The sequence below is a fragment of the Chlorella variabilis genome (genome assembly GCF_000147415.1).
Source record: "Chlorella variabilis unplaced genomic scaffold CHLNCscaffold_27, whole genome shotgun sequence".
NCBI classification, from domain to species: Eukaryota; Viridiplantae; Chlorophyta; class Trebouxiophyceae; order Chlorellales; family Chlorellaceae; genus Chlorella; species Chlorella variabilis.
Window position 1 is genome coordinate 122,003 of NW_005435061.1, and position 27,015 is coordinate 149,017.

The 27,015-nt window shown below is 66.1% G+C and overlaps 4 protein-coding genes across 4 annotated transcripts; 1 reads left to right on the forward strand and 3 right to left on the reverse strand.

Moving 5' to 3' along the window:
• Window positions 1-1,475: 1,475 nt before the first annotated feature.
• Window positions 1,476-5,576, reverse strand: CHLNCDRAFT_59146 (hypothetical protein; the record flags this gene model as incomplete). The annotated part of the gene is made up of 13 exons (XM_005843747.1): window positions 5,000-5,576; window positions 4,729-4,831; window positions 4,533-4,606; window positions 4,289-4,401; window positions 4,054-4,173; window positions 3,707-3,962; window positions 3,610-3,669; window positions 3,339-3,435; window positions 3,019-3,133; window positions 2,620-2,837; window positions 2,298-2,390; window positions 2,008-2,120; window positions 1,476-1,794 (listed from the first exon to the last, which is right to left on the reverse strand). Exons 1-13 carry the CDS (start codon window positions 5,359-5,361, stop codon window positions 1,476-1,478), a joined length of 2,043 nt encoding a protein of 680 aa, XP_005843809.1. The 5' UTR covers window positions 5,362-5,576.
• Window positions 5,577-6,296: 720 nt separating this feature from the next.
• CHLNCDRAFT_59147 (hypothetical protein) lies at window positions 6,297-13,606 on the forward strand (the record flags this gene model as incomplete). Its single annotated transcript, XM_005843698.1, has 22 exons — window positions 6,297-6,451; window positions 6,600-6,710; window positions 6,862-6,967; window positions 7,106-7,219; window positions 7,357-7,463; window positions 7,604-7,667; window positions 7,859-8,015; window positions 8,165-8,283; window positions 8,402-8,506; window positions 8,676-8,750; window positions 8,881-8,958; window positions 9,096-9,176; window positions 9,329-9,390; window positions 10,066-10,388; window positions 10,516-10,993; window positions 11,122-11,189; window positions 11,401-11,498; window positions 11,679-11,802; window positions 12,001-12,492; window positions 12,668-12,779; window positions 12,984-13,207; window positions 13,357-13,606. The coding sequence occupies exons 3-22, from the start codon at window positions 6,886-6,888 to the stop codon at window positions 13,604-13,606; spliced, it is 3,213 nt and encodes a 1,070-aa protein (XP_005843760.1). The 5' UTR covers window positions 6,297-6,451; window positions 6,600-6,710; window positions 6,862-6,885.
• Window positions 13,607-13,862: 256 nt separating this feature from the next.
• Window positions 13,863-16,250, reverse strand: CHLNCDRAFT_139858 (hypothetical protein; the record flags this gene model as incomplete). The annotated part of the gene is made up of 6 exons (XM_005843748.1): window positions 13,863-14,119; window positions 14,298-14,453; window positions 14,590-14,958; window positions 15,130-15,279; window positions 15,369-15,960; window positions 16,137-16,250. The coding sequence occupies 6 exons, from the start codon at window positions 16,248-16,250 to the stop codon at window positions 13,863-13,865; spliced, it is 1,638 nt and encodes a 545-aa protein (XP_005843810.1).
• Window positions 16,251-16,458: 208 nt separating this feature from the next.
• Window positions 16,459-21,150, reverse strand: CHLNCDRAFT_139859 (hypothetical protein; the record flags this gene model as incomplete). Its single annotated transcript, XM_005843749.1, has 13 exons — window positions 16,459-16,624; window positions 16,689-16,912; window positions 17,097-17,175; window positions 17,305-17,391; window positions 17,567-17,831; window positions 17,966-18,039; window positions 18,136-18,353; window positions 18,510-18,641; window positions 18,908-19,271; window positions 19,531-19,632; window positions 19,785-20,115; window positions 20,279-20,739; window positions 21,020-21,150. 13 exons carry the CDS (start codon window positions 21,148-21,150, stop codon window positions 16,459-16,461), a joined length of 2,634 nt encoding a protein of 877 aa, XP_005843811.1.
• Window positions 21,151-27,015: the final 5,865 nt, after the last annotated feature.

The following is a 27,015-nucleotide window of genomic DNA, read 5'->3' on the forward strand; positions in this document are numbered from 1 at the left end:
CACCCACCCACCCACAGCCATCTCTGCCACGCTTACCCCCGGCCTCCGCCCACCAGCAGCCATGCCCATCTCCGTTATCCCCACCTGCGACGCCGCCTCACGTGCAGACACCGGTGAGTGGTGTATGGGGAGCGTGGGGCGACTGAGCCCACCAAACGTGTCAGGGATCTGGTGGCCGCGTCCACAGATGACATGCACGCCCACCCGGCCCTCACCTCCCTTCCCCCTGCTTGCCCTCCTCCCCACCCCGGCCCCCTGCAGGTGCAAAGCGCCGCCAGACCATGGCAGGCTATGGCCCCAGCCGCGGCGCCGCCGCCGCCACCGCCACCTCCCCTCGCAAGCACGCCGCCAGCCAGCTGGGCCGCGCCAAGTCTGCTGAGCGGGAGGCGAGCTTCGCCGCCGCCACCTCTGGCCACGCCACCAGCACCTGGACCATCCCCTCCCGCCCCATCCCTGCCGCCGCCACTCCCGCTGCTAGCAGCCTGGCTGCTCCTGCCCAGCAGCAGCAAAAGGAGTGCGCTGTGCACATCCTGTACCTGCCCCACGGCGCCATCCAGCTGCTGCTCTTCGCCTCCCAGCAGCCTGCACCCGCCGCCGACCAGACCGCCACCGCCACACCCGCCCCAGCACCGGCCCAGCCCTGCACCGCCATCATCCCCTACCCGCCCCGCGGCGCCCTGCGCCTGCCCTGCGCCACGCCCGCTGCGGCTGCCGCGCCACAGCACAGCACCTGCCAGGCCACCGCCTCTGCCCCCGTCTCTGCCGCCGCCACCCTCGACCTGGAGCTGTCGCCCGAGGAGGTGGGTGCCTGGCTGGCTGCCTTGCAGCAAGGGAGGGCCGCCTGCAGTCACACTTGCATCTACCAACCTGCATCTCTCACCTCCCAGCACTCACTCATGCCTCCCACCCCCGTGCCCGCCCTCCTCTGCAGGCCCAGTGGCTGGTGCAGCCCCCTGCCCTGCTGGACGCCACCACCACCATCTCCCCGCCACCCGCCAAGACCGCCCGTGCTGCTGCGGCTGTGAGCAAGGCGTTCAGCCGCACCGCCGCCACCGCCCGCCGCCTGTGCAGCAAGGCGACGGCGTCGGCTGGCGCGGGCGTGCGCCACCTGCGCACCAGGCTCGCCACGGCCTCCTGCCTCGCCAGGCCCGCTGTGGCCGAGTAGCGTGGCAGCGCCGGCTATCTGCAGCGCGCCCCTGAACCAAGGGGTGCTTCTCTTTTAATTTTAAAGTTATCTACATTCCCTGCTCGTGTTGCTGTTTTGATCACAGCCCTTGATTTTGCCTCATGGAGCCTGAAATTAAACTGAGAGTGATTTCATCGAATTGGGTCAGGGGTCACCGTGAAACGTGTAATGCAAGTGCGCCCGCCGCACACATTGAGATCACAGGCTGAGATGAAGGGCCATGGGACCATGCCAAGCACATCACAGAAAGGGGGCTGGCCGGACAACAGCGTGGGCCAGGGACGCGGTGCTAGCAGGCGCTGCCCTCTGCCAGCGAAACCATTGACGGGTACACCGGCCCCGGCCGCGGCGAGCCCCCCACCGACGACCCGCCCCCTGGCAGCCAGCGGCGGGACGAGCGCGGCGTGGGGCGCGGCGACGTCTGCCGCGAGGGCGGCGGCTCCGCGGGCATGTGCGGGTGGCGCTGCAGCTGCTTGTGCACGTAGTCGCGGTCGGGCATGTAGTGCTCATCGTACCGCCTCCACCGCTCCCACCACGACAGGAAGCGTGGGTTGCAGCCCTCGCCGTGGTAGTGAGCCAGCTGCCCCGCCATGAGGTAGCGGTTCATCCTGCAGGCAGGGCGATGTTTGTGTGCCACAGAGTGGGGGCCGGGCACAAGGGTTGGCGGGTGGGCAGGGAGGCGGTGGGCCAGGCAACACTTGCCGGCTGCCGCCAGGAGCTGAGCCTGAGGCTGCACCACACTGGGTTGGGGATACCCGGTCAGCTGCTGCACCAGGCTGCGCCGCTGTGCCGCGCCCCTGGATGCAAGCACGTGGGCCCACCTGTCAATTTCGTGCAGGTCCAGCCCCGTGGTGTCGGGCAGGAAGGCGACGGTGAGCAGGAAGCCCAGCAGGCCGGCACCGGCAGAGGCGTAGAAGGCGGCGCGTGGCGAGATCTGCGTGAGGCGGGGCGAGGGCATGGAAGTGGGCAGGTTGCGGCCTGGCAGCAGCTGGCGAGGAGGCTGGCGTGGTGGGGGTGGGGCGAGGGGGGAGAACAGCCAGGTGTTCAGCAGCAGGAACATCCGGCGGCAGCAGGGCAGCGGCAGGGCAGCAGCAGGGCAAGCAGGGCTCACAGAGCTAAAGGTGGCTGCCGCCACCAGCGCGCCGGCCTTGCCCGCGGCCGCCGACACGCCGCTGCAGAAGGAGCGGACGCCTGTGGGATACACCTGCGGCGCAGGTGGCGGAGACAAGTCTCAATGCAATGCCATTGATGCGTGTCCTGGGTGGGTGGTGGGTGGCGTGGTGAGGGCTCAGCTAGGAACGCAGGCAAAGCAGGCGGCGGCCTCCCTTAATGCAGGCACAGGTGCAGGTGGCGGTGCAGGAGCGGCATGATCGGCGCGGCATGACGGCGCGGTCACACGCCGTGGACAGGCGCTCGCCCTGCGCGGGCCTCACCTCGCTGGCCACCAGCCAGGTGGTGCAGTTGGGCCCCAGGTTCTGCCAGAAGGCGGAGAAGTAGTAGAGGAACTGGAAGGCTCCCAGGGCTCTGCCCAGCAGCACATCGTACAGCGCGCCTTGCAGGCCAAAGAGGACGGAGAGCATGAAGAAGCCGGCCGCTTGCATGCGCACCCGCCCAAACCAGGGCCGGTCGATCAGGGCGGCGGCAGCATAGTCTGCGTGGAGAGCAGGGGCGTGGGCGTGGCAGCGTGAGTCACCGCATGTACCTTGCTCGCAACAGCAGCAACCCGGCTGAGGCTCAGCACGCATGCTGTGCCAGGGTGTGGAGCAAGAGCAGGCCAGCTTGGGTGCGATAAGATCCTGTCTAGACCGCCCGCAACCCGCCGCGCCACTCACAGCCAAGCAGCGCCACGGCGTTGTTCAGCAGGGTCCACTGCATCATGGTATAGATGGAGGCCCCAGGGGAGATGACTTGGATGAACTGCGCCTGGAACAGCTTCTGGCCGTAAAACTGCGCACAGCATGTGGCCAGCGCAGTGGGGCAGGGGCAGGTGTCAGGTGTGTGGGCCAGGCTGGGCCCCGTGGGATGGCCTGCCTATTGGGTGTGGCGCACTACCAACGCACGCAGAACCAGCCGCATGCAAGCTGCTGCTGTAAGCGTGCGGCATGGGCTGGGGCCGATGGCCAGTTTGGTAGCAGCTGCAAAGAGCGCCCACCGCAAAGCCGCTGAGCCCCCACGCCAGGCAGGTGACCAGCAGGCGAGGCCAGTAGAAGCTGAAGATGATGCTGTACTCGTGGTGCGAGTGGTTGGATCTGCTAGGCGGCAAGAGCAGAGGTGGAGCAAGCAGGCACACATGGATCTGGTCAGCGAGTGCAACATGATGGCAAGCGGATGAGCCGGTGCCAGGCAGGCACTGCTCGGCGAGTGCTCTGCGCCGTGGCAGCAGCAGGCAGGTGGAGACAGCAGGGACACGTGCCCCTGCTCACCCCCTTCTGCGCCAAGTGCTCCGCAACGTCATGCCGCTCCGCCTTCCACACCTTCGACTCCTGCAAACAGGCGAGCAGGTGGGCAGCAACCAGCCACATTGCGTTGGCCCCGAGCCAGCGTCGCAGCCAGTTCTTCATGTCTGAGCAGCAAGGACAGCAGCAGGGCAGCTGCTGCGGCGGGGGCCCTGCCTGCAGCAGGGTCCAGCGGTAGGCGACCAGCGCCAGCGCGATGGCGGTGCCCACAGCAAACTGCACCCGCCACGTCACCTCCGCCTGGCTGGCGCTGACAGAAGGCCCCGTGGCGCCTTGCACCAGCAGCAGCAGGGTCACCACGATCGTGTTGCTCAGATTGCCTGCAGCCAACCGCCGCAGAGAGCTCGGCAATGCCGCATCAGTGAAGCCGACCAGGGCTCAAGCGCCACGGCGCCCCAGCACCGCGCTCACCCCAGCCCTGCTGGCTAAACGTCAGCAGCACGGTCTCGCCGCGCCGCCGCCGCATCTGCTTGCTGCCTTCGGCTCGCTCGGCGGCTGAGCTGGCCGCCACGGGGTACTCCCCACCCACGCCTGCACAGTGAAGGGGAAACCTGGCAAGCAGGTGGGAAACCTGCCTAGCAGTACAAACTCACAGCCAGCCAGCGCTGCATGGAGAGGACGCCCGAATCGCCTGCGCCCAGCCCACCTGCCCCCAAGATGAATAGGGCAATAAGAAACATCACGAGGAAGCCGCTGTCGCTGCCGCCGGCGCAGCCGGTCAGCATGGCGCCGCCCAGCAGCATCACGCTCGAGGCCAGCCTGTGCGCACAGGGCAGACGGGCAAAGCAGACCCGTGGCACAGATGAAGACTGCACCTGGCCATCCAGGAGCAGGGTGGCACTGGATGCCAAAGACATTTCAAACCAGAACGCACCGCCTCACCGACTCACCTGCTGCCCCACTTGCGGCCGATGATGTCGGCACAGAATCCCAGCACCAGCATGCCCAGAATGATGCCGCACACCTGCGGGGCAGGCAAGATCAGGTGGAAGCGCCGCAGGCCTGGCGATGCTGGCACGCAGCGAGCTGGCTGGCTGCCGTTTGATGACGGCACCACGACAGGCAGCCAGCTGCTTTCCTCCCCACCTCCACATATGTCGCCGAGCTGGCGGCGCTCTGGCTGCAGCTGGTGGGCTCCTCGCCGCCAAAGCAGTGCGGGAAGCTGATCTTCAGGAGGGGCATGATGTTCCTGCAGTCACGGCAGCAAGCCAGGCGCATGTGCAGATTTGGGAGCGCATTTAGTCAAGTCACAACATGGCACCATGCACGCACACCAAGATTGAGTCCAGCTGGGGCGGGTGTGGATATGACAGCACAGCACGGCACGCCTGGACGCCAGTCCTCCCCCCAGCCTCACCCGATGGCAAAGATCATCCAGGCCTCAACAAACATGCCCATGCCCGGCACAGCCCACCGCGCCCACCAGCGCAAGCCGCGCAGCGCCAGGTTGCGGTGGGGTGGCGGCGGTGGCGGCTCCAGGTCGCGTGATGTGATCCACAGGCGGGAGATGGTCCTCAGCTCGTGGGGCTGGAGGTGGCTGAGGTGAACGCTGTGCACCGACTCCGCCACAGAGCCCGCCGGAGTCGGCAGGGGGTCAAACGGCGGCGGCGCCTCCTCCTGCCAGGATCCGAAGGTCGTCCTGCTGTCCTCGTCTCCATCCGCGGCCCCGTTGGCCACCACCACCTGGGGCTCGCTGGGCGCCACTGCTGCCGAGCTCATCGCTGCTGTCGGCTGCCGGCGGGCTGGGCGGCGGCGGCAGTGGCCCGCTGTTGGGTGGTTGTCTCGGCTATCGGGCGGCTCGTCGGTTGGCTGGCGCGCACGGACACTGCATGTCTAACAGCTGCCTGGCTTGCCAGCGGGCTGCACGGACCGCTATCAGGGTGGGCAGCGATGCGATGCCTGTGTCGGCCGGTCTCCAGAGATCGTGATTTCGAGTAGCCACAATCAGGTGCGATCGGAAAAGTTAGGTTCGGGCACTTCCGAAACAGGGTCAGGAAGTGCCGCCGCCCCCGCCGCCCTGCCTGCTGTGCCGGGCGATGTGCCGTATGCGGCAAAAGCACTAGAGGCCGCAATTCGCTGCTTGAATCAGTTTAGGACAGCCTCGTTGCTATGTGTGCTGTGCACCTACGTGTTGACATCAGGATGCGCAGCCTGGCTGCTGGGGCAGCGGTTGGCGGGTGGCGTGCCAGGTGCCGCCGCAGCTTGAGTGCGCGGCACCGTGCATGATGAGCAGATCTTGATCGGCCAGCCGAGCCACTTGGAGTGCAGTAGGAGCAGGATCGAACATCCTGTGCTGCAGGTGGATGCTTGGCGCCAAGCAGCCAGGCGGTTGACGGCGTGAGTGAGCACTGGAGGACAAAGTGGAGGGAATTCGCAAAAGACGCACATCCTCGTCCATCCACAACAAAGGACAATGTGTACACCAAACATGAAACACGTATGACAGCCTCCGCAAACACGCATCAGGCGAAACCGGAGAGCAGAGGCAGCACCTGGCTGACGACATTAAATGGCAGGAATATTGATTCGGTGTGCCTCAGGCATCGCCAGGGCGCCTGAGGCGTCGGCCAGAGACATGTACTTGCCTCATGTAGTGCCCATGCCGGCACCTCAAGCCAAACGCGCCCATTGGGCTGAAAATCGCACATCGATCCAGCTGAGGTGGGATTCAGGATGGCCAAGAAGGTAGTGAAAGCCAGCAAGCGGAAGGCGGCGGAGGAAGGAGGTGCAGCCGGCAGTGGAGCGGCAAGTGCGCCGCCGGGCCGGGGCAAAAAAAGAGCCGCTGCATCCGATCGAGGCCGCCTTCCAGGTGCGTGCCCCGGGCGGGTCAATCACCGTCGCCATCACCGCCGCCGCCGCCGCCATCGCCGCCGCCTCGACTGTAGGACATCCTGCGTGCCCAGCCCACTCCATTACACTGCCCAGCTTATCAGCTACTTTGTTTGCTACCTACCCAGGTGCCCGGCGAGGTGTTTGTGTTCGGCGATGGCGACTGCGGCCAGCTGGGACTGGGCGAGGAGGTGACGGAGCGGCTGCGGCCCTTCCCAATCAGTGTAGAGGGCAAGAAGGTGAGCAGTGCACGGCTGTTGCAAGCTGCTGGCAATTGTCTGGCACGATTCCATGCCAGTGCCGCAATGAGGACAGGCAGGCGGCTGGGCGCTGAATGTCATGCTGACGTCCACTCTGCTTCTGCCATCTTGGCCCCTGCTCGGCCTGCAGGTGCTGCAAATCGCATGCGGCGGCATGCACACCGTGGCGCTGACGGCAGACCACCAGATTTTCTCGTGGGGCGTTAATGACGAGGGCGCGCTGGGCCGGGAAACAGGTGCGCCGCTGCTGCCGCCGCCGCCGCCGTCGCTCTCTGCCCAGCTCGGCGCCACCGCCCATACCTGCATGGGGGCGCGCACAGGTAGCGAACCGCGCATGCAGCCAGCCCACTTACCCGCCTGGCCTGCCCCTGCAGCGGGCGAGCTTTGGGAGAAGTCTGGGCAGGCCAGCGGCAAGGCGGGCGATGCCTATGTGCCCGGCAAAGTGCCTCTGCCCAAGGAGGCTGGCAAGGTGGTGCAGGTCACCGCAGGTGCGCTGGGCCTGGGGTTGTCTGTCTGTCTGTCTGGCTGGCAAGGCGGCATCTCGCCTGGACTGCTGCAGATCAGTGGGGCAGCTGGCCGGCAGGCTGCTGAAGAGGAGCCCCTGCCAACCCGGCTTGGCCTGCAGGCGACAGCCACACCTGTGTACTGACTGAGCTGGGCGCGGTGTGGGCGTGGGGCACCTATCGGGACGCCAGCGGCGTGATGGGCTTTGGCCCTCACACACGCATCCAGGTGCGCGCATGCGTCCCAGCATCGCGCTGCTTTGCTCCCACGCCTGCTGCGACCCCAAGCGCCGCCGCCGGCTGCCGTGCTGTGTGCTGCACTGCGCTGCCATGCTGCTGGCTCATGTCCCGCATTGTGCCGCCGTGCAGCTCACTCCGGCCTGCGTCTACCAGCCCAAGAAGGCGGAGGAGCAGATCCTGCGCATCGCCTCAGGTCCGCTGCGGGCATGGCTGCGCCTTCGTGGCGCGGCGGCCTGGCGCGCCACCCTTCAGCGGCTACCTCGCGGCATGCCGGCTGGTTTGGCACGACCCTCCTGGCCGCAGCGTGTGGCCGTCTGCACGCGCATGGCAGCAGCGAAGGTGGTCATGCGGATCTTGCATCCGTGGTGCTTGCCCCCTCTGCAGGCGCCGACCACACGGCGGGCGTGACCGCGGGCGGCGCGCTGCTGACGTGGGGCAACGGCCAGCAGGGCCAGCTGGGGCGCGTGGGCGAGCGGCTGTCGGACAGAGTTAAGATGGAGACGCTGCTGGCGCCGCACACGGTGCCCTTCAAACGCATCCGGTGCGGCTGGCGGGCCGGGCACGGGGCCGGTTTGGCGCCCATCAAGCTGAATGATCCAAAAAGCATTCCACCAAGAAGCGCTGCGCTGCTCTCGCTGCCTCTCCTTCCCCACTCCAACCGCTCCCCTCGCCTCCTGCCTCCGCCTGCAGCGGCGCCAGCAGCCGCATCGTGGATGTCAACTGCGGCACCTACGCCACCTTTGCCACCACCGCCGGCGGCCACATCTTCGCCTTTGGGCTCAACAACTACGGACAGCTAGCGCTGCCGGGTGCGCCGCCCGGCTATTCATGCGCACAGGGCGGTGTGCTGCACGTCTGTTTCCATGCTCTGCTTTGTGTGTCCTCCTTCTGCAATTTTGCTTGTCGCGTGCGTGCGTGTGTGTGCAGGCCAGGTGCCTGTGTATGCACCCACGCTGGTCAAAGCGCTGGAGGGCAAGGGCAGCGCCCTGGTGCGCAGCGGGCAGCACCACACGCTGGTGCTCACGCAAGAAGGTGCGGCGGCGGCGGCGGCACAGGGGCACCCCACCGGGTGCAGCAAGCATGCCCTTTGCCGGCTCTGTGCGCCGGTTAGTCGCTGTGGCATGCTGTGCTGCACGCCCCGGAGTTAGAGCGTTGTTGTGTGGTGTTCCTGACGCCCCTTGCCCTCCCGCCCCACACGCAGGCACGCTGCTGTCGTTTGGCCGCCCCACGTACGGGCGCCTGGGCCAGAAGGATGCTGAAGTGTCGGCAGATGCAGGTGAGAGCCCTGGCGGCACCCGACTGTGCTGAGGAGGCTGCAGGGACCAGCCTTGCTGCTTGCCGCCGCCATGCCTGGCTGCCGCCATGCCTTTGGAGCCCGCCACCTCCCCCTCTGCCTGCACATGCAGCCTGCCCTGAGCCCAAGGCGGTGGATGGGCTGGAGGCCGTCAAGGTGGCGGGAGCGGCGGCGGGCCTGGCGGTGTCTGGTGAGAAGCGAGGCGGTGGCTGTGTGCAGGACGGGCGCGGCGTCGACGGCGCTTTGGCGCGGCATGCATGGCGATGCCAGGCCCGGTAAAGAGCCAGCTTAGATGAAGCAAGGGGTGCCCCTGCCCACGCCCTTCAGGTTGCTTCAGCGAGGAGGGCGATGGCTGGCTGTGGGGCTTTGGCACCAGCAACCAGCTGGGCAAAGGCGACGATGATGAGGGTGGGCGGGGCTTGGCTGCTGTGCCTGCACCTACTGACGCACATGCCTTGCCCTGGCTTGTCTGCTCTTGGCGCGCGGCCGGTCGCCTGTTGACACGACCCTCTGGCGCTCTGCCTGCTTGCGCCGCTGACGCGCTTGCTTTTGTTGTGCAGACGAGGTTGTGCCCAAGAAGCTGGCAGACACCAAGAAGTTTGCGGGCCAGAAGATCATCCAGGTAAGCGCGGGACAGGGGTGGCTACCAAATGTGAGACCCTACTCATTGTGCAGACTCCTGCAAAGCGCCAGGCTGCAGCTGTGCGGCCTGCTCTGGCCTGTGCCTGTTGCTTGTGGTGGATTCATTGGTGGGCCAATGAACGGAGGGCTGCCCCCGTTGCTGCCTCGCAGCTGGAGTTTGGCGGCCAGCATGCAGCACTGCTGTGTGTGCCGAAGAAATGATTTTGCTGAGCACATGCATTGCAACTTGCTGGGCACTATAACCTGCCCAACTGGCTGCTTAGAGTGACATTACTGAACTGGCCTCTTTTTGATTCTTTGCACCGCCGACCGCCTTGGCTGGCATGCTTTGGTGCGTTATTGGCATCAGTGGCGCCCAGTTGAAGCTGCGGGAACTTGCAGCATACTAAACGGGCTGGGGAAACTTGTAAACGCTCAACGCGCCCAGCATGCGCCAGTCCTGCTGCCAAAAGGGAGCAGCGGCGGCGGCGACGCTGCGCCCGCTGCCCCGCCGCCTGGCACTCGATTACATCTAATAATACAGCCCGTGACAAGCAACATACGCAACAGATAGCTCCACAGCATGTTGCTGTGGCTGCCGCAAAGGCTTCTGAGCAGCCCAGCGACGCATCGCCAGCATGCAGTAACCGCAACGGCAACTTCAGACTCCCGCCAGTCTCGCAGCGATGCGCCACGCAGGCAGCAGCTCCGCAAGCCACCCGGCCAGCAGCGGCAGTCTGACAGCGGCGGTGGCGGCGCCGGCAGCAGCAGTGGCTGGTGCGAAGTGGAGAGTGCCCCTGCCTGGCGCGTCTTTGGCGTATCGGTGCCAGCAGAAGAAGATCCTGGCAAGGACGACTATACCACGGTCCACTTCCAGCTGCTGGCGGCCCTGGCCCGCAAGCTGCGCGTTCGCGGCGGCACCTCGCTACCCGCCGCTGCCGTGAGGGTTGTTCGCAAGTCGTTTGATGCCCGCAAGGCAAGGGATGGAGCCCCAGCCAGGTGAGCTCGTAATGCAGGCTGGTTATTCATTGCTGTATGCAGTCTCTGCTGCTTCTGTGAAGCAGCATGGAAACCAGTTGCTGAGACCCAGACCGTTCTTGCTGGCCCCCTTGGCCCCTTCCTGCAGGAAAACCTGGGCATACTGCGTGGATGTGGATGCAGCAGCCCTCAAGGAGGCAGGCCTGCGGCGCCTCCAGGAGCGCCTGGGTTCGCTGGAGCGCCAGCAGCAGCAGCAGGAGCAGGCGCCCTTGCCGGCACTGGGAGCGCAGCAGGGCCAGGGCTGCGGCGGCGGCAGTGGCAGCGGGGCGGCTGGGGAGCCCGTGGTGGTGGTAGGGTGTGGGCCAGCAGGCCTGTGGGCTGCACTACAGATGGCTGAAGCTGGGATCAAAGTGGTCCTGCTCGAGCGCGGGCAGCCGGTGGAGGTGCGAGGCAAGGACATCGGCGCCCTGTTTGTGCGGCGGAGGGTCAACCCAGAGTCAAACCTGTGCTACGGGGAGGGCGGCGCGGGCACCTGGAGCGACGGCAAGCTGACCACGCGCATCGGGCGCAACAGCGACCCCGTGCGCGCAGTCCTCAACACGCTCTACCGCTTCGGGGCGCCAGAGGTGAGAGCCAGCTGGCGCGGGGACCAGCAGGGGCATCGCGGCGGGGCCAGACATGCAGCCGTCTGCCCTGTTGTGCAGGCTGCGTGCGGGTGAGCCTCCGTGCCTGCTCGTCTCCTGGCTGCTTGCAGAGTGTGCTGGTGTCTGGCAAGCCGCACCTGGGCACTGACCGGCTCGTGCGCGTCCTCAAAGCCTTCCGGTGCGCGGGTTTCGCTTTGGCAGCAGAGGGGGTCGCCCGTGCCTGGGTGGGGAGATGATGGGGAGAGCAGGGCCACCAGCCGCCCGAGCCCACTGGCCCGCACTGAGACGCCACGGTGCCGCGTATTGCTGCCCGTGTCGCCCCTGCAACCACATATGCGCGCCCCTGCACGCCCTTCACTCTGTTCTGCCGTGCCGTTGCGGCGTTGCAGGGAGTACCTGATATCGCTGGGCTGCGAGGTGCGGTTTGGGTGCCGAGTGGAGGACCTGGTTGTGCGCAGCGGGCGGGTGGCGGGCGTGCAGCTGGCAGGTGGGCACGCGCAGCGCGCCACAGCAGCGTGGCCTCAGCCACACTGCGTTGCGCCTGGCCCCCCTTGGCTGCTGCTGGCTGCCGCGGACCCCGCTCCAATGCCTGCATCCTTGTCTGGCGCTGCTGCCGGCAGCCCTGCCCACCCTGCTGCTGCCTCTGCTCCCCCACCTGCGTTGCCAGACGGGTCCACCATCGCCGCATCAAAGGTGGTCCTGGCTCCCGGCCACTCAGCCAGAGATCTGTACCGCATGGTGCTGCGGCACGACGTCAGCATCACACCAAAGGCATTCGCCATGGGCTTCCGGTGAGGCCCTGCGGCCTTGCTTGCCTGCCTGGCTGCCTCCTGCTGCCGCCTTCGGTGCGCCAACAGGCAGCGACCCTGCCTCCCTCCCTGCCTCCCTCCCTGCGCTGCTGATGCTCAAGCTTGTTAGACTGGGAGCGTTGGCACCGCTGCTTGTCATTCCCCACCATGCATCCCGCACGCCCGGGCTGGCTAGTGCAGGATCGAGCACCCGCAGCAGCTCATCAACAGCTTGCAGTACGGTGCGGACGACTCAGCCAAGGTGCGGAGTGATTCCAGCGTTCCTTTTTGTTTGTTTTGGGTGTTGGCACTGTCTTGTTGCAGGATTGGTGTGAGGGTGGTGCCTGCACCGCAGAAGAAGCTTGGGGCTGGCGCCTGGGTGCAGGTGCTGCGCGGCAAGGGCCCCTACCCCGTGGCTGAGTACCGCCTGGCTGCTGAGATCAGCGCGGCGGCGGCGGCCCAGGCCGCTGCGGCGGCAGCAGGCGCAGCAGGTGGCGGCACCAGCTACTTCACGGACGATTGGTACCAGCCGCTGCTGGCGGCGGCCGCGGCCTCCGGCGGCAGCGACCTCGGGGGCCGTTGCGGGAGCGAGGCGCGTGGCGTGTATTCGTTCTGCATGTGCCCCGGCGGCCAGATCGTGCCCACCAGCACAAGCGAGGAGGAGCTGTGCATCAACGGCATGAGCTTCAGCAGGTGCCCGCCTGCCTGCCCGCTCGTCCCGAATGCCTGCTCCTGCTTGCCTTTCGTCTTGCCTGCCTGCCAGCCAGCCTGCCTGCCCGCCTTCCCGGCTGGTCTGCTCCCTCCTCGGCGCTTGCCGCATGTTCATTTGCTCCATTCGCTGCCCCCTGCTGGCCCTGTTTCTGCGCAGGCGGGACTCGAAATGGGCAAACAGCGCGCTGGTGGTGGCGGTGCAGCCCGGCGACTGGCAGCACCTGGAGGCGCAGCACGGGCCGCTGGCCGGCATGGCGCTGCAGCAGCAGGTGCAGTGGTGGCTGGGGTGGTGCATCGCGGGAGCACGGCGGCTGAGCGGGCAGCAGCGAGGGTGGGTGGGGCAGTGCATCAGGCAGGCAGGCAGAGGGCTCCACCTCCACACATGCCTGCCCCACACACCGCCACCACAGCACACACATGCACACAAACCAGCATCATCCCATCTCACATACAGCCCCTGCCTTGCGCTGCAGTATGAGCGGGAGGCGGCGGCGCGTGGCGGCGGCGCCTTTGTGGCGCCAGCTCAGCGCGTCTCCGACTTCCTAGCAGGCGTGGCGCCTTCCGGGCAGCTGCCTCCCTCATCGTACCGCCTGGGAGTGAAGCCTGTACCGCTGCACGACTTCTATCCTCCCCACATGACGGCTGCCTTTGTGGCTGCCCTGGAGCGGTTTGACCGCCAAATACCCGGCTTTGCCAGGTGCTCCTGCCTGCCTGCACACATGCTTGCTGCTTGCTCGCCTCACCTCCTTTGCAGCTCATCAGCACACCACACACACACACACACACACACACACGTGGCATGCGTCCACTCCTACTGCCCCTCGCCCACCCGGCCCTGCCCTGCAGCGACCAAGCGCTGCTGCACGCCGCCGAGACTCGCACCAGCGCGCCGCTGCGCCTGGATCGCGGCGCCGACAGCCTGCAGAGCCTGTCGCTGCCTGGGCTGTTCCCGTGCGGAGAGGGGGCCGGGTATGCGGGCGGCATCGTGTCCTCGGCGGTCGACGGCCTGCGGGTGGGCAGCAAGATAGTGGAGGAGCTGACGGGGCGGGCAGGCGGACTGGACGCCGCGGCGTTCAAGGTCAAGGCGGGCTATTGAGGGGCGCTTTGCATCTCTCCCCCTACCCCTGCATGAGGAGACCGCCTGGACATGCCTCGTGCCGTTTATTGCCTGGCCTATGGTAGTTCATTCTTGCACCATGATACACTGAATCACTGAAATCTCTTTGTGTCAAAATGTCAAAATGAAACGGTTGAACGAAAGCCGCTAGGTGGAGCAGGGAAAGCACAGAAAGCAGGGAGATGCGGCAATGAAATGTTGAGACAACTAAGGGAGATGGCGGCAACCCAAGGAGTCACCAGTCGGCCAGGGTCGCAGTTACCGTCTTCTCACGCTTATGGTACTGCATGTGCAGCAGCTGCCGGGCGGCTTCCGACCCAGGCTGGCCCTGCACCCACTCGTGGTACAGCTGCTGTACTGCAGGGTCTGCATCCGGCTGCACCGCCCCATGGCCGCTGCCAGCGTCCGCATACAGCGTTTCCAGCTGCTCCAGCAGCTGCGCCGAGGTCTGGCCCGCAGCAGGCTTGGGCTGGCCGCCGCCGTTGAGGCACCCTGCGGCGGGAGGAGCCACAAGGGAGGCAGAACAATGCTGATCTCAAGGTGCGACCCTCCATCACCTGCCCGTCCAACACGCCGCCCTGTCGCAGATTGCAGACATGCAGCAAACCTTGCAGCGCTCCCCACACTGCACTGCCTGTATCCCAAAAATGTACCACGGGCTGTACCGCACCTGAGGGGCAGGCCATCACCTCCACATAGTCGTACTCGCACCGCCCCAGCTTCACCTTGCGCATCAGCCCCTGGATGTTGCGGAAGCCGTAGGCGGCGGCAAAGCGCAGCAGCGGCGGGCCGCCGCCAGGCGCCTCCAGGGTCACCTCCCGCAGATCTGCGGCGGGCACAAGAAGTGGGGCAGAGGCCCTCCGCCGCCTCATCAGGGCAGGATCCAGGTGTGTATGATATGGGAAGCTGTCAGTTTAAAGGCAGCGCCTGTCCCCCAAAACGGCGAGCAGGCAGGGGCGTACCCGCATTCCTGCCGACCCTCATTGCCAGCGGCCCCGCCGGCAGCTGCCGCCCGAACAGCTGCCGCGCTGCTGCCCGAAACACATACTCCAGGTAGCCGCCGCTGCCGCTGCTGGCGGGCAGCGTGCCGCCGGCGTCGCTGCCGCTGCTGCTGGTCGGCGGCTTTGGCGCAGCGTGCCAGCCGTTGCTGCTAGCACCAGCACCATCGCTGCCATTGCATGCTGGCGCAGCTGCTGCCCCTGCTGCCGGCAGTGGCACCATGCTATCAAAGGGTGCCCCCTGCAGACTGCCCAGGTCAGCCTGCCGCTGCTCCAGCAGCTCTTGCAGCTCGGTTGTGGCCAGCACGCAGTCAGTCTCAGGTACCTGGGTGCCTGCGGGGCAGACAGGCCACCAGGCCGGGCGGCAAAACAAGGCACCAAGGCTTTCGGCTCGGCCCCAACACTGGTACTGTGCTGCGCCACCTGCTGCCAAACCCCCCACGGCTGATCACAAGCCATCCAGCAGCCAGCGGCCACCCTCCCCAGGCTGCCTCCCTGGCTCACCAGGCAGATTGAAGTCCTCCCTCGCAGCTTCCAGCTTCTTATCATAGCAGGGCATGATGGTACAATGGTACACCCAGGCTGGCAACAGCCCCGCCGCCATGCACCAGCGCCGCTTGACCAGCGTGCCCATCACCGCCTGCGGGCTCTTGCCTGCGGGACAGCGACAGGGGAGGCGGGTGGAATGAGCGCTGCAAGGGGCAACCATGGCTAAGGCGCCGCCATGCCGCCTCCTCGCGCACCTGTGGCAATGTAGGGCAGCACGTGCTCGCCGTGCGTCTTCTCAGCATAGCACACCCAGCCGGGGCAGGCTGATGCAAGCATGGGCAGCGGCCCGCCGCCATCTCTACTGCCGCGCCCAGCGACCGCTGCATCCACATCCATAGCATCCTCTCCTGCTGCTGCTGCTGCTGCTGCTGCTGCTGCTGATAGCGCTGCTGTTCCGCGGGCGCTCTGGCTGTAGCGTTGTACAAACTCGTGCGCCGCTTCTGCCAGCGCCAGCTGCCGAGCGGCGGCGATGTCGAACACAGCGGCTGCACCCAGCTGGCGAAGGAACGCCACCAGCCGCGCAGCGCACTCTGCTGCCGGCAGCCCATGCAGCGCCGCCAGCACGGCGACTGACTGGGGTGATAGGGAAACTACCACGGTCCAGCTGGGGTCTGCCAGCCGCTGCAGCAGCTCCCCGGCACTCTGGTGCTGGAGCAACACAGTCTCTGCTGACGTCACGCACCCGCTGCAGGCCAGACAGTCGTGCAGCGACACTTTGACCGGCTGGTCAACTGCTGCAGGCAGGGTCTGCGAGAAGCCGCGTGGCTGCAACTGCACCGTGCCAACCTGCAGGGGTTCAGACGAGCACGGCCCGGGTTGGGCCCGGCGGCGGGCAGTGACAGCGGCCGGCAGGCGGCCGCTCGCCGAGCCGCAACCCAGCGCGCGCGGCGTCTGGGGGCTAGGCGCTAGACGCTACCTGCAACAACGGGCCTGCTACCCCCCTCTGGGTCCTTCTGCCTCACCTCCGCATCACTGGCGGCGGCCAGCTTGCCGCCCTCCAGGCTCACTACGCATGCCTGAGACGGAGCGATGAAGTCGTTCAGATCGCCGATCTTCACCGCTCCTGAGAACGCCATACTGCCGGGCGGATGCCGCGGACGGCCGTAAGGCAAGGAGTTTCTGCCTCTTCACAGACGGTAAATGCTGATTATTGATTGCAGGTTCAGAATGGCAACGCAAACGCATGCACAGAATGGAACACATAGCTGCCGCCCTGCTGGCGCCAGCGTCAGCGTTAAAAAAATGCCAGGTGCTGCACAAATGCCGGGTGGAGGAAAGGAACCCTTAGGCGATACTGCCGCCCAGCTCAAACAGGCGTCGCAGGCGGTTGGCCGCCGCGGGGTGGGTGGACAGCGGGCTGTCGCCCTGCGCGGGCGTGGCGCCGCCTCCCTCAGCCTCCATGCGCATGAACTTGTGCAGCACATCGGTTGCCCCCGAAAAGAGGGAGCTCCTGCATCGACAGTGAACAACACAAAGCTACACCTCATCAGAGATGGTAGTCCCTCAGCAGGCACCTGTCTCCACCAACGGTCTCAGCCACATGCCGCACCGCCCAGCGCGCCTCTCGCCTGCTCATGCCCGCGCCCGCGCCCAGCCGCAGCGCCAGCTGGTCCGCCTCGTACTCCTGGCGCCGCGACTGGCCCAGCTGCCACATGTACAGCCCGCTCTGCAGCAGGCCATCCAGCGTGCGCAGCTGGGAGGCCACCCAGTCGCCGTGCTCCTCGCCCGGGGGCAGGCGCTGCAGGGCAGCAGCCAGGCGTTCTTGCGAGGGGCAGCTGGGTCCGACAATGGCTGATACCGCAGCCACATGGAGTCCATGTGGCAGCGGTATCAGCCATACACATCTGTAGCCATACACATCTGGAGCCATGCACGGTGCCTTGCAGCCGCCCAGGGCAGCAGCACAAGCGCCCCAGCCTCACCCTAAGCAGGCGCTCAGCCAGCCCCACCAGCGCGTCGACAGCAAACAGGCCCGCATACATCGACGTGGCCTTTTCCAGGCTGCGCAGGTGAAAGGGAACGCATGTTGCGTAAAGGCAGCCCAGCTGATGTCAGCACAGGCTCTCAGCACAGGCGTCGGATCATGGCGCCGCCAGCAGCCACCCACATCATTGATGCAAGATTGCGCACCTGTGTCTGCCGATGGCGTGCCCCACCTCGTGCCCCACCACAAACGCCAGCGAGTCCTGCCGCCCCTGCACCGCCTTGATCAGCCCGCTGCGGCAGATGAGAGGGCGGCGCAAAGGCCAGGGTTGCCAGCTGGCTGAAGCGACAACTGTGCTGCCAGCAGTGCCCACCGCCTGGCCTCCCGACCGTGCATGGCAGCTGCTCCCTTCCTAACCTTTTGCCTCACAGCTGTCGGGACGGTCCAGAAGCAAGGGATCCTTCTCACCTGTGCACGAACACGAGGCCGCCTGGCAGGCAGCACGCATTGATGTCCGGGCGCTCAATGGCCTGCACACCCTCCGCGCCTTTGGAAGCAAACACCACGCCGCGCCCGTCGCGCCGGGCCTCGGCATCCCCCGCCTGCCGCAGCTGCATGTACAGCTGCTGCAGCGCGGGCTCGTGGCGCTGGCACAAGGCGCGGTCGCTGGCGGTTACGACCTTACCGGCCCCGCTAATGCTAAGGTAGGACACAGCGGCGGCGGGGCCCACGACTGCACGCAAAGGAAGAGTGTGCAGGGGCTGCGGCTAAGCAAGCTGCTTGTGGTGTGCCACACGAAATCAGGAGCTCTTTCAAAGCATGTCCCGAGCATGCGAGCATGCATGCATGCATGCACAGCTGCCACACCTGTGTGGAACAGGAACTCAACCAGCCGTGGGGGCAGCCTGGCCAGCCTGCCGGTGAAGGGCGTGCGCACAGCCCTGCGGCAGCAGCAGCAGGAGCATGCTTGAGATGTGAGGCTGGTGACAGCGTCTTCTGCGCTGCCCATTCGCCTCCCTGAGCGCCGCAGTACTTACCTGCACAGCAGGAAGGTGGCTGCCAGCCCTGCCAGGCCCCGCACCAGCCGATCTCCCTTCATGGCCAGCATGGGAGCCCTGGCCGCGCTCTGCCCGACCAGCATGAAGGGTGTCTGGGCCTGCAGGCTGCAGCTCGGCAGGCCGCCGGGCGGGATGCGGGGCAGGGGCAGCGCCGGCAGGCCGCTGCCAAGGCCCTTGGGTGCGACGCGTGCTTGCTCCTGGTGGCGGCGGCGGGCAGGTGCCTGACACCCGCGCTCCACCTTGCTGCCACCTGCCGCTTCACCGGCCTCTTCCTCTTCCCCTTCCTCCTGTGCCTCCTGCAAACCACAGCCACGGGTTCAATGCAGTAGAATTGATGGGCAGGGGCACCACACCTGCCTCACGCCCTGCCGCCGCAGCGTCACCTCGGACAGGGCCGCCGACCCCCGCGCAGCCCTGGCCGCCACCAGCAGCCTGATGATGCGTGATGCGGCCAGCCCCAGGCCAGCTGGGGCGGGCAGCACCGCCTGGCAGCCGAGGGCGATCGCTAAGTCAAGGCGCTGCGCGAAGTATAGCTTGACGGCGACGTTAGCGAGCGGCTTGCCCACATCCTGCCACCCACGGCTGAGCGCCTGCATTCTGGCCAAAGCTGCTTGGCAGCGTCGTGCAGCGCCTTTTGGAAGCGCCCGCTCATCGCTGACATGGCGACGGCAGAGGGGCTTTGCTATAATTGAGAGGATCAAAGCAATGCTGGACAGGACGAATGCGGCAATGATCAGCAGCCGCAGCAGACGTGCGGCAGCTGGCGCAGGTAGAAGAAGAGGGGTAGGGTGAGGAAGATGGCCAGGCACCCCGCCGCCCCTGCCGCCGTCGCCGCCGCCTCGCCCCGCCCGCTGTGCACGTTTGGCAGCAGCACCAGCGCGGATAGCAGGCCGCACAGGAAGCCGCCGACGTGGGACATGTGGGAGGTGCCGGTGGGCGTGGTGCCGACGGTGACGGCAAAGAAGATGAGGAAGGCCAGCAGCACGGTGGCGCGCAGCAGCGGGCGGCTCAGCGTCTCAAAGTTGTGGACCATGTCGGCCAGGGTGAGGCCCGCCATGCCAAACACCACGCCGCTGGTGCCCACCACCGCGGTGCAGGGCGCCTCGGTCACGGCGCTGCACGTGCAGGCGGAAGGAAGGGAAGGGAATCAGGCAGCGGGCTGGGGGGTGGGGTCCCCAGGGCATGCAGCGGGCTGGGGGGTGGGGTCCCCGGGGCCGGGTCAATAACCGCACACCGGCCCACTCAACTGGCAGCAGAGCATGCCCGGGCCCATGCGGTCACATGCTCCCTGCTGCAGGACAGCCTGCTTGCCTGAACAGGTTTCCGCCCAGTGCAGACAGCAGGGCCACCGCCGCCAATCTCCAGGTGCCGTACTTGGCCTCCATGGGCCACCCTAGCCCCACCAGCAGCAGGCAGTTGGACAGCAGGTGGCTGAAGGACTGGTGCAGCAGGGCGGAGGTGAGCCAGCGCTGGGGGCTGCAGGGCGCGGGTAGCGGCAGGGAGGCATCACGCAGGATGTGTGCATGGGCGCAACTGAAACCAGATGCAGTCGCCACGCAGATCTGCGACAGCCTGACTGCCCTAACCTCCCAGCCACGCTGTCGCCACCCAGGCTGGCCAGCACCGACCTGCGGCGCATGTCGGGAGCCCAGCGGGCACCCCAGTCGATCAGGTACTGCGCATCAAACTTGCCGGGGGACTTCCCAGCAAAGCACCAGCCGTGCTGCTTCGGCGTGATCCAAGCCACCATGGCGCCTGGGCCCCAAGCTGGGGCAGTGCCATTTCGCTGTGCAGCCGCCAGGCAGGCGGTGGCGGCAGGGTTGGTCACTGCCTGGTACTGCCCGTACTGCCCAGCCATGAAGAAGTACAGCAGTACCAGCACGGCCGTCAGCGCAGGGATGAAGTAGGGGCGGTGGCTGCCCATGGGCGGCGGAGTGAAGAAGCCAAAGATGCACTCGCCTGCAAGGCGGGCATGCAGGGTGGGCGGCACAGGGGCTGAAGGGTTGCAAGCAGGGGAGTGGTTTGTGCTAGGCGGGCAGGCACATATGCTACTGAGCCCCGTGCCGCACAGTTTCCCAGCGGCAGGCAACACAGGCCGATACAGATGGTCCGCTGATTGCACCTGTGATGAAGAGCTCGTTGAGGGCATGCTCCCGGCAGCCCACCCTGCCCGCCCGCCGCCGTGCCAGCAGCGCCCATGCCAGCCTCCGCTGCTTGGCCGCGGGGCAGGCCGCCAGCCGCGCTTTGAGCACCACTGCCGCATGCAGGCGGTCGCCTGATGGCGCCAGCCTGTTGCCCAGCAGGTCGATGCACCCGGCCACCTCCCGCCCCTGCATCAGCGCCCGGCAGGCTCGCTGCCAGCGCTGCGCCACAAGCTGCCGCCGGCTGTGCTGCTCCTCTGTCAGGCTGGCCAGCTGTGTCGGCAGCGGCTGCTTGCCCGGCAGGTAGGGGGCCGACTGCTCCCGCCCCAGCGAGAGCACCTCAAGGCTGCGGGTGCGGCGGGAGAGCGGCAGCCGCCCCCGGCTCAGCCAGCGGAGCGGCAGCGCCGCCGCCGCAGCTGCTGCCGTGGCCGCGTCAGACAGCCTGAATATGAAGGATAGGGTGGAGCATTGGTGAGGGCCCATGACTCTTGCCCACTGAAGTTGGGAGCCACTTTGAGGCTGGGAGTCACTGAAACGCACTCGAGCCACCTGTCTCGGCATCGCACCTGTGCCATCCTCGCCGCCATGGCCTCTCGTCTGCAGCAGCCGCTGAACCAGCGTGGCTGCTTCTCCTGCTGTTCATGGCATTATCGGTGCTGCCGTCATCCTGCAGCACCTGGGCTGCTGTGGGGAACGATTCGGTTCCAAGGTGGGCTGGCCACAGGTGCAGCGCCGTCGGCTGCGGCGAGTGCGGCTTGACTGCGGCGATGCTGAACTGCGGGGAGCCGGCCTCCAGGTCCTGCTCTGATGCGGGGCTGAGCTCTGACTGCGCCGTCGCGACTCGGCCAGGCATGGTGTCGGTGGCGGCGGCAGACCAGGCGGCACGCTTGCCGCTTGCTGCCTGGGTCTCTTGGGCGCTGTCGGCGGGTTTGCAGCGGCCTGCACGAGCGCTTCCACACCCTTAAATCCTTCCGGAAGGCACGCTGAGGTTTCAGATGCCGTCAATCGCAGGTGCAAGTTGCGATTGACCGCATGTGTCGGAAGGCGAGTGCTTCAGCGGGGAGTGGATAGCGAAGCTGAATTAGAGCTACGGGAATTGTGAGTCGTGCATGCAATTACAGCCTGCTGTGTTCTGATCCTGCCGCCATGGCGGTACACCGTACTTCCGTTGCCGAAACCCTGGCCACTGTTAGGCTTTGGCTTAAGTTTAATGGCGATGGGCTGAGCCGCACAGGCCAGGGAAGGCTAGCAGCGAGGTGTGCACGCCTCACCACTCCCATGCTCTAGAATTTCGCCCCCGTAGACCCCGCTTGCGGGGGAGCCTGGCCCCTTGTGGGCGTGCCTTGCTGCGGGGTGCCGCGCTCATGCTGTCTAGACGCTGGGTTTGGCATCTCGGGATGTGCGTGCTCCTGCTGGCCTGCAAGCTAGCCCGGGCACCGCCCTGGGGTGGCCATTCCCTGTGTCTCTGCGATATCCCGACTCCAGCCCATCAGGCACGGGACCCAGGTTCGCTGCTCAGCTCTGTGCCGACATGGAGGCGGTGCGCTCATCAACACCCAGCTGGTTGGCTTTATGCTTCTGCACTGCTTGTCCCCAGTTTGTTGCCCAGTGACTGACCCTACCAGACTAACCCCGGAGCAGGAAGCCCAGCTTACCAGCCTGTTTGTAGGACCCACCGTCGGTGAGATGCTCCACTTGAGGGCTGTGGCCAACCACGTATGGCAGAGCCTGCCACCCCGCCAGCGCAACTACGGTACGGTGTGGTTCCAGCTGATGCACATGCTCTTGCCCGCGCCTCAACTCGGGCCGCTGAATGATGCCCTAGCAGCAGGCATGAACATGCTTGAGGCAGTTACAGCCCACCCGCAGCTCGTCACTCAGCTGCTGTTTGCAATGCCTGCCTGCCTCCCCCTCTGGCACGCGCCGCCCCACCCGGCGCGGGATGCCGACCTGTTGCTACGCTGCGTGGCGCAGAACGTATGCGGCCTGAGGGCCCATGCCCAATCCACATTCACCCTCATCTCCACCTTGCAGCCAGCGCTGTTCTTTGCCTCGGAGCTCAAGCAAACGCCCACACGGCACCCGCCCCGCTGGGTCAGGGACGTATTCCCCAACATGCACCTGCAGCTGTCCTGCCACCCCTGCCCGCCGCCTGCCAGGCCGCGCGCTGGCGTACTCACAGCAGTGGCAGCTGCCCTGCCTGCTAGAGGCGTCGACGTAAGCTCCCTGCCCTGCCCCCCTGCGCTGCACGGCTACCTATCCCACACTCGCCTGCATGCGCTGGGTGCACCGGCTGCCCGCCATTGCATTTCAGTGTACCTGCCTATCGACGAGCGCAGGACCGCAGTGGTGGATGCTGTCGCTGCCTACATCCAGGCTACCATGCAGTCGTCCCCGGCCGACATGTTCCTGGTTGGTGGGGATCTGAATGGGGTGCAACAAGCTGCTGATCGCAGCGCGGGCAGCCTGACACCTGCAGATACCCAGCTACTGGCCACAATGGAGGCCTGTGGGCTTGTCAGTGTCTTCTCGCAGTGCCTAGGACCCAGGCCGCACACCTTCCACAGCACGGCAGCCAGTGCCCGATTAGATGATTTCCTGTGCAAGGCTGACGATCCATTGATAGCTCATCTGGCCGCCTCCCCCCAGCCGCAGATTGTGGCCAGCCTGGCAGCATGCCACTCCGACCACCGCCCTGTCTCATTCGCGGCCCCTGCCTCAGTCCTCCTCGGCACCATGCTGCCGCCCGCCCAGCCTGCCCAACCTGCCCCGCAGCCTGCCCCAGCTGCGGCGGACGCTCGCCCCGTCTTCGCCAGGCCCTTTCCACCAGATAAGCTGCTTGCATTCCAGCACCAGGCTGGCGCCGAGTGCGGCGCCCGAGCGCTAGAGGCTGCCACTGCAATCCACGCCGCTCTGGCTGCAGATGCGGTCCCCCGCGCCGCCGCGGATGCGTTGCTGCTTGAGGGCTGGGCCTGCCTGCAGCAAGCGTGCGAGGTGGCATACCAAGTGTTGCCCACCAAGCAGCAGCAGCTCCCTGCCCAGCGCCCGCCCGCAGGACAGCAGCGCTTTTACAGCCGCGCCCGTGCCCGCCAGCATACTGCGCACCTCAAGCATGTCACAGCCTGCAGGAAGATGGCCAGGCTGTTGCACAAGCTGGCCCAGGGCCGCACGACTTGGCGCGCCATCCTGGATAGCCCGTGCTCTGCAACCATCACGGCCGACGCCGACCTGGCTGCGGTCATTGCGCCGCCGAGTGAGGAGCAGGCTGCCGCCCCAGGTGTCCTGCTTGAGTATGGGGTGGCAGTGCATGCTTCCCGGATGCACCACAAGGCGGCGCTGCGCACGTTGCGCCGAGGCCACGCCACTGACTGCGCGCACAAAGAGCGCAAGCTCTTTGCGCAGCGTTATCATGCCTGCCCCAATCGCGTTGCCAAGGAGCTCTTTGGCACTGACAATAACACTGGCGACATCCAGCACACCATGCCTGTGGTGCAGCACCCGACGCAGGGGCTTGTGACAGAGCCGGCTGCTATTAGGGAGGCAATCCACTTCCACCACCTCTCCTCTGCCAGCCCCAAGGTGCCTGCCCACCTAGCCGACAAGCTGCCGTGGGAGCAGGAGGGCGCCCCCGATCGGCACGCTACAGATAGGCGCGGCCTGCCCAATTCCAGCCTGTTTTCCGCCTTGACAATGCATGCCTTCCGAGCCTGCTTGTCGGGCCTGAGCAACGGCACTGCCACTGGCACGGATGGCCTGCCCAATGAAGTGCTGAAACACATGCCCCCCCAGCTGGTGCAGCTCATGCTAGAGCTCATGCGCCTGTGCTGGCGCACTGGGCGCATGCCCCCTAGTTGCCTGCATAGCACCACCCTGTTGTTCCTGAAGCGCCAACCGGCCTCCTGCCCCGCCAACTACCGCCCCATTGCCTTGCACACCACCTTCCTGAAGTTGTACACCCGGCTGATTGCCCAAGTGCTGTCCAGCTATGCCGAGCGGCACAGCATCTTCTCCCACATGCAAGAAGGCTTCAGGCCGAACCGAGGTACGCGTGACCTGCTGCAGTACCTCACCATGGTACTGGAGGATGCCAAGCACAGCAGGAGCAACCTGTTCATGGCCAAGCTGGATTGGGCCAATGCGTTTGGCTCGCTAGAGCACAGCCGGCTGTATGTCATCATGCGAAAGCTGGGCTTCCCAGCAGACGCGGTCGCGGCTGTCAAGAGTGTGTACGACGGCGCCCACACCTCCATCGCCACCCCCCACGGCCCCACCAAGGCCATCAACATCAGGCGAGGTGTCATTCAAGGGGACACACTGTCCCCCTTGCTCTTCATCATCGCCCTGGAGCCCCTGCTGCGTTGGCTAGATGCAGGGGACAGGGGATATGCCCTGAACTGCGTGCGGCAGCATGCTGGGCGCGGGCAGGTGCCGCCGCATCACATTCGCGCGCCGGGAGGCGGGTACGCCGATGATGTGCTGCTCCTCACAGGGGATGCAGAGTCCATGGCAGTCCAACTGGATAAAGTGAGCCGGTACAGTGAGTGGAGCGGCATGCGCCTGAATGCTGAAAAGTGTGAGACGTCTGCAGTCCTGCATGCCACCCACAGCCCCACCCACGCGGGCAGAATCCGCTCTGCGCTGCGCAACCTGCACATCTGCGGCGAGCCCCTCACCAACGTTGTGCTGCCCACCAAGGCAGCAGGGCTTCAAATATCTGGGGGTCTACTTCACTCTCACCCTGGATTGGAGCCACCAGCGCAGCCACGCCAAGGACCTGCTACGGACCATGGTCGAGCAGCTTGGGGAGGCCCCTGCATCTGCAACGACTGCCCTGCGCATTGAGTGCCAGAGCATCCTTGGCAAGCTGCGGCACACTTTCTGCGTTGCTCCGTACACACAAACTCACTTGGATGGCTTTGACAGGATTCGTGCCAATGCAGTGCGGCGGGCGTACCGCCTTCCCAAACGGTTCCCGACAGATGCCATCTTCGCCTCGCACGACAACTTCGGCATGGGCCACCCGTCGGCTACGGTGGAGTATGTTGCTGCGGTGCTGAAGCACATGTTTGAGGCACTGAATGACAGCGGGCGGCTGGGCACGCTGGCTCGCGCCATGATGCATTCTGTGCTGCATGACCGCGGCCACCAGCCGCCACCGCCACCACAACCACCAGAGCAGGCGCCGCCGCCTCCCCCTGCAGACCCCCCACCAGAGTCTGCAGGGGCCCCAGAGCTGCAGAGTAGCCCAGACACCCAGGGGTATTTTGCAGACCTGTTCGCGGAGCCCGATGCTCAGGCGCAAGCCCCGCCGCCGCCGCCTCCTCCACCGCCGCCACCACAGCCACCTAGCGACCGGGATCTGTGGGATGCCCCGCCCTTGGCCGCTCCATGCAACCAGCCCCGCATGCTTGACCGCATGTATCAGTGGCTGCTGAACTGGCACTTCAAGGCCAGGCTTGACACCACCGCAGGCCCGCAGCACACCACCCCCAGGGACCTTTGGGAGACGCTCACCGCCGCGAACCGCCTCCACCAGCGCCGTATCAGTGAGCTTGTGATCCTGGGGGACATGACAGCACCTCTGTGGCAGCATGGCGTGCGCACCTTGTCGGATGTCATGCAGCCGGATGGGCGCCGCATGCAGACGCCGGAGCAGTTTGCTGCAGCCCACCCGACCGCCGGCCAGGCTGCCCTGGCTGCCCTGCGCCGTGTGACGGACCTGGTGTGCACTCTTCCAGGCACCCCTCGGGCAGGCCAGCACGGTGGGGTCGTCCCCGCGCACATCAACCCCAACAGACACCCCCTCCCCCTAGCCGTCGGCAAGCTGCAGCACCTGCAGGTGGTGCGCTGCTTGGACACTCGCACGGCTGGCGCTACCGAGGAGTTCCTGGTACAGTGGGGCCCTAGCACCGCCATGTCGGGCGCTTTGTTGGAGGAGCTGCAGGCCCTGGGCTGCGCTCCCGCCTCGGTGGCCCCATCCCCTTTGGCCCCAGCCTGCTTCGATGTTGCTTGGCAGCCCAGCTGGGAGACTACCGCCTCCATGCAGTTGCCGGCGCAGCCCGGGCATGCTGTGAATGCGGCCCTCTTTGCCAACATGCTGAGTGGTACACCGCTCGACACGAAGGCAGCCGTGCCCCCCATCCCGCTGCCTCCAGAGATGCTGACCATAGACCTTGCTGATGTTAACCCGGACGTCGACGTTGCCCCCCTGCCCTCCCCTGCCGTGGTTGTGGATGCGGGCAAGGCGTGGTGCTACATGCAGGACGGTCGCTGTGTGGCAGCGTTGCCGCCGTCGCTCCTGGCCCTGTCTGTCTGTCTGTTACACCCATAAGGAGCAAATGAATGCTACGGGCCCAGCTGTGGTGCCAAACAGCTGGAAAAGTATGCACCAACACAAAACACATGAGGGAAGAGATTCAGGTATGGGGGGTAGAGCTGTACACAACATTGCAGCAAATACAAAACCCACCCAAAATTATAAGCTGCATGCCCCAAGCAATACACACGGTGGGCATCTGCATAAAGATAGCAAGAGGCATTTAATGAAGCGCCGGATAAGCTCAACCCCGGGCCAGCCGAGCCGACCGCCTGGGCAGGGCCGTCAAGACGTGCCCAGGGGCCACCTCGACTGGGGATGGGGCACGAGATGAGGGTGTGGAGGTGGCGGCCTCCGCCTGGTGCCTCGCCGCCGTCTCCCGCCGCTGGCGTCGCCGCCGCG